We start from the raw sequence: 8,910 nt of genomic DNA, 5'->3' as shown, positions 1-8,910 counted from the left end.
CAAGTGGAAGCCTCCTGAAATCACAATTTAAGTGAGATCAGTATAACAATCATATGCATTAATCTAACGTTGGTCAAATTAAACATACAATTGTCTATGCAATTAAATCTATATTACCGCTGGACAATATATTAGAAATAAATGCATCTTTAATTTCAATAATAAAACATGATCATGTTATTAACGATGTTGGTCATAAAAATAACATAATCATATTCATTTTAATAATCACTTTAACATGCTCTTAAAAACTTATTTCTATGTAAAACTTTTATTTTCTTTGTAAAAGAGCACTATGAATTATTTACGCAGTGGAAAAACATGAATAAAAAATCATGAACTTTTTACTCTTTACGGAAACTTTTCTTTGACCGAATAAAAAATCATGAACTTTATTATTTTCTTTATAAAAATTCATGAATATTTCTTTTCGTAAAATTTTCTATTCTCTGAAAAACAAAAAATTAGCGGCAGCACAGCCTAGCGCGCGCGGCTGCGGCCTCGGCCTAGTCGGCTCCACCTTTCGGCCCAAGAGGCCTGCAACGGGTTAGGGTTTTCATCTCCACCGTCCATCACGATCCGACGGTCACCCGCGACTTTCGCTAGGTCAAAAACGCCCCGATCCGGCTCCGAAACCCTAGCCCGATTCAGTTCTCTCCGCCCGATCCAGTTCGTCTCCCTCGTCTCTTTCCCGCGGCGACGAAACAGGGGCAGTGCCCCGGCCGCCCGCGACGTTGTCAACCGGCCACCGCGCCGTGCCGAGCACCTCTTTTCCCTCCTCTTGTTTCTCCCTTCTGCAACAGAGAGCAAGGGAGAGAGCAGAGAGGCGCAGCCGGCCTTCCCGATGCGGCGGGTTGGGGCCACGCTGGCCGCCGCCGACAGCATCGAGCCGCGCCGCGCGAGCCCTCTTTCCTTTTCCCCTTCATTTCCATTCCTCCACTCCATAAGGCAGAGAGAGAGAGAGAGAGAGAGAGAGAGATACGGTGGCTTTCTGATGCGGCGCCCCCACGGACCCCTTTGCCGGCGTGCGCGAGCACCTCTAGGGTGAACGTGTCGCCGTCAAACAGCTCGGTGGTTGTGCCTATACTTTGCCCCGATGGGGTTTGGTTCTTCATCCCCACACCTCGGCTTGCCAATGTGTGTGGGGATCGAGAGGAACTGGCGCGGCCGGAGTGGCGGTGCACTTTGCCGGCGGCCCAAGGCCTTCTCCGGTTTACTTTTTGTTTTCTTTTCTCTGCCCTGCTAGGGTTCTTTGGGGAGGGTCTTTTTTCTTTCTCTGTTTTTTCTTTGTACCGAAAATAATCTAGATCCTAGCTTGTCTGGTACCATTGATAGACTCTTGGATCACTAGGCTAGATTAGATCCGGTAAACCTACCTTCTCCATCGGTTGATGAACTCGAGCCAGAGGCCATCGTGGTGAGATGGTCACGATGGCGATGACAGGAAGATGGCGGTGGTGGTGTGCTTCCCGTGAGCACCACGCTAACCCTAGATCGGTAGGGAGTGTTGGTGAGGTTTGTGGCAGCGGTGAACCTCGTATCGCGTGCCCCGGCCCTCACCTCTATTTATATAGCGCGGGTCACAGGGGCCCACCAACCATGGTTTGGTTGGGCGCCCCCGATCAGGACGCGAGTCAGGGGCCCGTTTGACCCCAGATTATTCTAACAGAACTGTACATGAGGAGCTGATTGAAAGATAAGGCCGGCCGCCCGGTTGTGACTGCAAACCAGCGCAACAAAGATTTTCTGCCGTGCCGATCGACCAGTGAGCTAGTTGACGACCTAGCATGACTCACCGTTTTAATTAACACTGATGTAGAATCACGCACCTCACCGCGCCTTTTTCTCTGTCTGATCTATATATATCTCAGCCAGCTGTCCTGATTAGTAACTTACTTTGTGTCACTTTGGCATATAGACACTCGACAGGATAAGAATGCACTACTACTCGACTCGACTCGATCATCATCTCATCCAAAGGAAAGGACTCGCTATAGACCACCATGATTAACAGTCTAATTATACCATCCGCGAGAAGAAAAGTCAGAAAGTGAAAAGCTCAATATCATGGAGTGAGAGAATTATGTTCATGCATGCATGCATACATGGCTGCCAGGTAAAAAGGACCGCCCTGAGATGTGAGGATAAATTTGCCAAACATTCCTCCTCCATTAACCACGACGACCCTTTTGTTCGGTCTGCACTGTTTAAAAAGCCTACGCACATATATATTCTTTCAGCACCTACATGTGTCAACCAGTGAACGTTCGTACATGATCCCAAATTAAATCATGGGTGGGCGTGGAACAAAGCACGAAGCTCCCTCGCAAAAAAAAAAGAAAAAAAGAAAAAGGGAAGCTATGTATAATAGCGATGGAATCACACTAGTTATATATATTACCCGGCCGGAGTTATAATCGCAAGAAAACGGCACCCGTCCCTTTTCAATGCTACAATGTCATGTCAGTGGGCACAAGAATAATACCGAGTGCAACACAAAAGGCCTAGATGTACAAGGTAGAGGATGTAGATGGTGCGTGCTGCTCCCTCCCTCGCGGCCTAGACGTAGACGTACACAAGAGGCGGACGTGCACGATGCTGAGTGCACGTCGTCCGCATTGACTTCGAGCCAGCCGCTTTTCTCATCATCTTCCTCGCATTTTGTTCTTGGAATCCCTTGCACTTTTAGTGCCCACTTGTTAGCTTTTTTCACTTCTCCAGGCATCTTTCTCTGTTGGAGGGAAGTAGATGAGCATGAGCGGTTCGAAATAAGTCTAATGACTACGTACTTGACTAGTACCCACTCCACCTCTGACAAGAAGGTTCATATTATTTTTTTCATAAGTCAAAAGTGCATACTTTATAGACAAAAACTATTTACAGCTACAATACAAAATAGATAAAACGTAAATTAATATTTGTTGTGTATCTAATTGATGTATTAATTTGGTATGTGGTTCCTGATAGTTTTTCATAAACGTTGTCAAGTTTTACACCATTTGACTTAGAGAAAATTTATATGCATGCCTTCTTTTCGGAGACTAAGAAAATAGGAATGGAAAGTTGTTATGATCCTGTAGTATGCCGATGTATACGCTCTCTTTTTCTACTCCTTTACGTGAGTGCTAAAACGCCATAATATTTCAGGCCTAGATTCTAATGCCAAAGTCATGAAGAAACGAAATGATGTTTACGACTAGCTGGAGCCTGTTGTGCCGACTTATAGATCCGACTCGACATTCACTACCACCATGGAACAAAAACGTTAGCTTGCTGTCAGAATAGCCTTGTAAGTTAACTAAGTGAAGACGGTACTACCTCCGTCATGGTTTAGAAGGCGCGCTTGAAAATTCTCTGAGACCTAGGTGGTCGTATATTAGTTGTGAGATGGACTGAAAAATAGCATTCACACTACGCATGCATATAGAAATAGTATATTAGAGTACTAATTAGCTACTAGAAATAAATGCAATGCGCCTTAAACCTTGTCTATTGTGGAAACGCACGCAAATTTAATTGTGCCTTCTAAACTATGACGGAGGGAGTATGTTGCAGGAATTTTGGAATCCAAGACTCTTATTCTGGTTGAGTGGAAATAAGAGCGCTCTTAATTTCTGGTCGGCCTCATGAGCGTAAATCACGGCCTTTTGAGTTTTCAATCATTTACTAGCTCAGTAAAACCAGCCATCATATTTTATTTGAAAAAGCCCATTAAATAAAAAGATGGTCATAGGCTTAAAAACATATCACAAATTTATAAACCATGATTTGTTTTTTTTTAAATCACGGATTTAGAAATTATTTCTGGATTTCAGAAAATGTTAGTGGATTTTAAGAAAAGTTTCAAAATTAGGAAATGTTCCCAGACTTTGAAAATGATTAATAACTTAAAAATATCTATGAGATTAATAAAATGTTCATGAATTTGATAAAAATCACAGTTTTTAATCAATTTCATGAATTAATATGTGAAAAAATTGAAAATAAAAACAACCAAGAAAAGAGGAAAAATAAAAGGAAAATAAGAAAACCGTAGAGAAAATACAAAAACAAAAAACAAAACAGTAAACCAATGCCTTCTAGAAGCTTCTCAAAACCAGGAAAACCACTCGACCCAGTAAGGCTATATAGGTGTGCGTTTTGTATAGAAACCATTATAATATCATAATACGGGTAGACCCCAGTCCACTCTTTTTTAAACTGGAATTATAAAGGTTTCATTACATCATACGATGCAACATATCCGTAGCCACTTCAGCTTATACAAAGTCTGGGAGTACATATAACCAGTGCTATTGTCGTGTGTCCTCACTGGGGTCGTTAGGTTTCTACAGTGCGACCAAAACTCTCAACATGCGAAACACATACTTTTTACGGCGCCCTCAACGACCCCGTAGCTCTCGTTCTCTCAGTTTGGCTCCCTGCTCTGCTCATTCGTTTAGCTTTTTTATCTCTCTCACCGGCTCCACTGCTCACTCGTAAAAAACCTACTATCCTTTTTTATTTGAAGCATTCATTAAGTAAAAATATTTCACAAAATTTTAAAATATTGCATATTAACAATCCATGAGTTTTTTAAAAAATGTTCTCAAATTTAAAATAAATCATCGATTTAAAAAATTCTCACTAATTTGGAAATGTATTTTAAAATTTTATTTTTTACAAACTTTACAAATGTTTGTGAACTTTAAGAATATCAGAGAATTTAAAAACTATTCATGAATTTGAAAAAATGTTCTCCTTTTTTAAATAATATAAATATATATAATGTTTGTGAATTAAAATGTGGAAACCATAAAAATAAGGGAAGAAAAACTTGATATGATAAAAAGATAAATATGTATTAAAATTGGTAGAAAAATACATAAAAATAAAGAAAATAAAAAATAAACCAACCAATACCTTCTCAAAACCAGTAAAATTGGCTGACCCATTATGACTATATAGGTGTGTGTTTTGTAAATGAAGTATTCTAAGTTATATGGGTAGAACACACTGCCCTCTTTTAAACTACCTTTACCAAGATTCCATTACATAATATATGATGGGGCATATTGCTAGTCTTGAGCCTTTCGAAAGTTGGGGTCTACATCTAACAAGTGTTGCTGGCATGTTCTTTCATTGGGTCGTTGGTTTTCTATAGTATGGCCTACAAGTCTCAACCAAGGACATGCATCCTTATAGGCAAGGCCCTTAGCCACCCCACAACCAGCAACCCGCCAAGAGGCTCCAAATCATCTCCCATGGACCAGACCATGAATCTCTCATTCACTCAGCTTGGCTCCTTTATCCACTCATCAATTTAGCTTTATTCTACTCATTGCACTCCTAACTATAAAAAATCGTCTACTGTTTTTATTTGAAAAGGTTCATTGCATCAAAAGATGTTCACAAATGTTTAAAAAATGTTGCAAATTTTTAAACCTAAATATTTAAAATCATTTATGGATTTTATAAAATGTTAACAAATTTAGAATTAACAAAATCACCAACTTTTAAAATGTTCGTGAACTATAAAAATCCATGTATTTGAAATTATTATTGAATTGGAAAATGTTCGTGTATTTTTAGATTTACACCTTTTTGAAAAATATTAACAAATTATAATTAATGTTCATGAATGAAAATTTAGAAAAGGAGAAAGCAAGATAAAGAAATAATAGGATAAGGAATAACCAAGAAAAAATCAAGAGAAACTACTAAATCTGGTACAGAAAACACACAACGAAAGAAAAAGAAAAACCAGCGAATAGCTTCTAGAACCTTCTCAACACCGGAAAACTGGTCGACCCATTACAACTATATAGATGTGTGTCTTGTGTAGAAACTATTCTACTCCCCCCCCCCCCCCCCCCCCCCCCCCGCGAATCCATTGCACTAAATCAGCTCCAATTAATTAATATGGATAGGAGGGAATACCATATATGGGTAGAACTCGGTCCCATTTAAAAAAACTCGAATTGCCAATATCCATTACATGATACAATGCGGCATATCACCAACAATTTCTAACCAGTGCTCTTGGCATGTGTCCTCGTTGGGGATTGTTGTTTTTCTATAAATGGACACAGATTTCTCAACAAGCAACACACACCTCTACAAGACTCAACGACTCTCATAGCCCCCAACGTATCAAGAAGCTTCAAATCTATGAAGCTGAGTATCTGAATAGATAACAATAGAGATGTGCCTGAAGTGAGATTCAAGGAGAATATTGGTGTGAAAAGTATATACTTTGCTAAGGTAGCAAATATCTATGTTTATACGACACTACGAGGGTTAAGAAACTTCATCTATTTTGGTTCTGGAGCAAAGAGCCAAGTATTGCCTTATATCGGGTTTTAAATGGTCAACATTTAATGACATATCTTCTATATCTAAATAGCTAGCCTCCACTAACATATTTCTTATGTGATCATGGAATATTCATCTGTAAGACAATTTGGACACTTTTAGATGAAAGTTGGACCAAAAATGGTGAAAGGTATTGGCATGGGAGAGCTCTAATTGTAGCTTATGTATTCACCATGAAATCAACATGTCATGTTTTTAATGACGCTTTGATTCGATGGAGCCATGTGGCATATCGTTTAAGTGGCATCAAACTTAGCCCTTCATTGCCGTGTTGTGAATATGTTTAGCAACTGAGTGAGAGGTTTATTAAATATTTTGCAATATTTGGTTTTAGCCAAAGCATTTGTGTTGGGCATTATGATGTTGTTTTTGATAAAAGGGAATATTTCACATGGGTGATCCATACTCCATATTTAGGCACACACTTTGCTCCATGCTTGGCCTACTGTTCAGCAACATGACGACCACGTGTTGGTGACGATACCATGCACGTTCTTATAGCTTGTTGTTAGAGAACCATTATCTCTCCTTGCAAAGAAAAAAGAGAGCTGTTATCTCAACAGGAATGGCAGTTTAGTCTTCGCAACATGGCATCTTAAGCCTACTAGCGGCGTTAGGATTGTTTTGCTTCTTTCATTGTTATCTATTGCAACGATTTAGTTTACTAGGTTTGTCTCTGCTGATGTCGTCATTTGCGATGGCTGTATGCGTCTCTGACAGAGCTGGCAAGAGAACCGATAATAATCAATAAAAGCTTCCATTGAAAAAAAAGGACATCTCACCATCTTTAGGAGTCCACAAAGATTATGTCAGGCCCACTTCGCTTTCCAGCCCACGTCAGGCGCGGCCCAGGCTGGCTGCTTTCCTCTTCCTTACCTCTACAGTGGTGCTAACCTAACGCCCGGCAAGACAGCCGCCGGCCGTCGAAACGCACGCCGCCGCACACCCTCTCTCTCCGGTCAAGACGCGCACGCCGCACCGCCGTCCCCCGCTGATAAGGTCTCACTCAACCTCTCCTACTTTCTACCCCCCCTGTGTCCGTTGCTTGCGGCATCGCTGCACCCGTAGGGTCTGTCTGATGGGGGCTGTGTCCGTTCGGTCCATGTAAATTAGTCTGAAGAACAGCAAAATCCATTAAACATGAGCCCGCTTCTGGACGCAAGCGTATCTGAGCTATGAACAAAGGATTTGGGTGCAGTCTGCAGTGTGTCGTGTTGGGAGCCGGCCGCAGTTGTTACAGTATCAACACCTGGATTACAATCCCTGTTAGTAGTCCACTCCGGTGGTTTGTTTCAGCCTGAATTCGTCTTAGATTGATTCGCCACAAGGGTGCCGCGATCTTCTGCTGATGCAGAGCCGATTAGTTTCAGAACTGCCTCAGTTCGACATCAGTATTTCGCTCCTGTTATCTGCTTCAGTCTGAATCTATCTTAGGTTGCCTTGCCAACAGGGCTGGTTTGTTTTCAGAGCTGCCACTAGCATAGCATTAGCATTTTGTTTTGTACCGCTGAAGAGTTTTGCTACGATTCATATTGTTGAGTGGGCTATACAAATGAATTTGTTGATTTCCCATCGGTTTCGTCCTTTGAGCTTTGAATTTTCTTGTCAGGTTCAGCTGTGGATGACGGACCAGATGAATGCTGCGGCAAGTCTTAATCCAAGAGCGAGAGCCACCCTGGTTCTCGCTGGGGAATCGTTCACAGTCAGCTCCGAGTCCGGTACCCTGTCGGAGCAGCTGGCGGCAATGAGGAAGAGGAGCATGGTGATACTCAAGGAGTACATTACCAAGCACAACGCTCCGAACGATGTCCCTGATGAATCCATCGAGGGCTCATCTGATGAGGAGGGTGAAGCACTTGCCAAAACCCCGCCAAAGAAATCTAAGAAGAAGTGATCGTCCTAAATCTCATCATATTTATCGTGCTCTTTCTTAGTCTCCTCTTGCAAAGATCAGAGAACATGCTGTCATCACTTGCTACTATTGCCCTGACACGAAAAAGATCAAGTTATCGTTAGGCACTAACTGCTTGTTTATGGAATTGTTATCTGAAGATATGTGCAGGGGTAGTTTGCACCTTTCTGTACAAATCGTCTGTTAGATGTTTTGCTTTGGAGGGGAATATACGAGCTTCAGCACAAAAGTTCTTTGCTGTTAAATGTCCATGTTCAGTAAGGTGCCAACAACTCAATTGAAATCCAACAAGCTGTTTCATGAAAAGTATATCGTGTTATAGTGTATTTTCTGTACACATGCATCAAACTGTGGGTTAAAAAAAAAAAAGCTTCCGGCACACTCAATCAACCATGTTTTTTAGTTTCCTTGACAGTAAAAAATAGTGTTAAAAACTATGTTTCCAAGCCCTGTCAAAATTCCTGAAGCTTCTCCCTTGTGTCTGGTTCACATATCTTCCTCAGCATAGTACCGCTCTCTCGCTCAACGTGCTGAAAACGCCTGACGACCTGTTGTGCTATGTGTTGTTGTTCAAGTGTCTATGTCAACACAACTAGTTAAGCAATAACAATCTTCCTGTTCCGGTGACGGTGAGACACTGAACA

General features: G+C 41.3%; 1 protein-coding gene across 2 annotated transcripts; it reads left to right on the top strand.

The window, feature by feature from the left end:
* The first annotated feature begins 7,191 nt into the window (after positions 1 to 7,191).
* On the top strand, positions 7,192 to 8,428 carry LOC125521977 (uncharacterized). 2 transcript variants are annotated; one of them, XM_048687040.2, is made up of 2 exons: positions 7,192 to 7,353; positions 7,964 to 8,428. In XM_048687040.2, exon 2 carries the CDS (start codon positions 7,976 to 7,978, stop codon positions 8,246 to 8,248), a length of 273 nt encoding a protein of 90 aa, XP_048542997.1. In that variant the 5' UTR covers positions 7,192 to 7,353; positions 7,964 to 7,975; the 3' UTR covers positions 8,249 to 8,428. The 2 variants fall into 2 exon arrangements, with proteins under 2 accessions (XP_048542997.1, XP_087391812.1); XM_087535686.1 differs by having other exon boundaries at positions 7,203 to 7,353; positions 7,970 to 8,428.
* The last annotated feature ends 482 nt before the right edge of the window (positions 8,429 to 8,910 follow it).

The sequence above is a fragment of the Triticum urartu genome, chromosome 7A (genome assembly GCF_056163025.1).
Source record: "Triticum urartu cultivar PI428250 chromosome 7A, HENAU_Tu73, whole genome shotgun sequence".
In the NCBI taxonomy this organism is placed as follows: Eukaryota; Viridiplantae; Streptophyta; class Magnoliopsida; order Poales; family Poaceae; genus Triticum; species Triticum urartu.
Note: the sequence above shows the minus strand (reverse complement) of the source record. Positions and strands in the feature narration are given on the sequence as shown.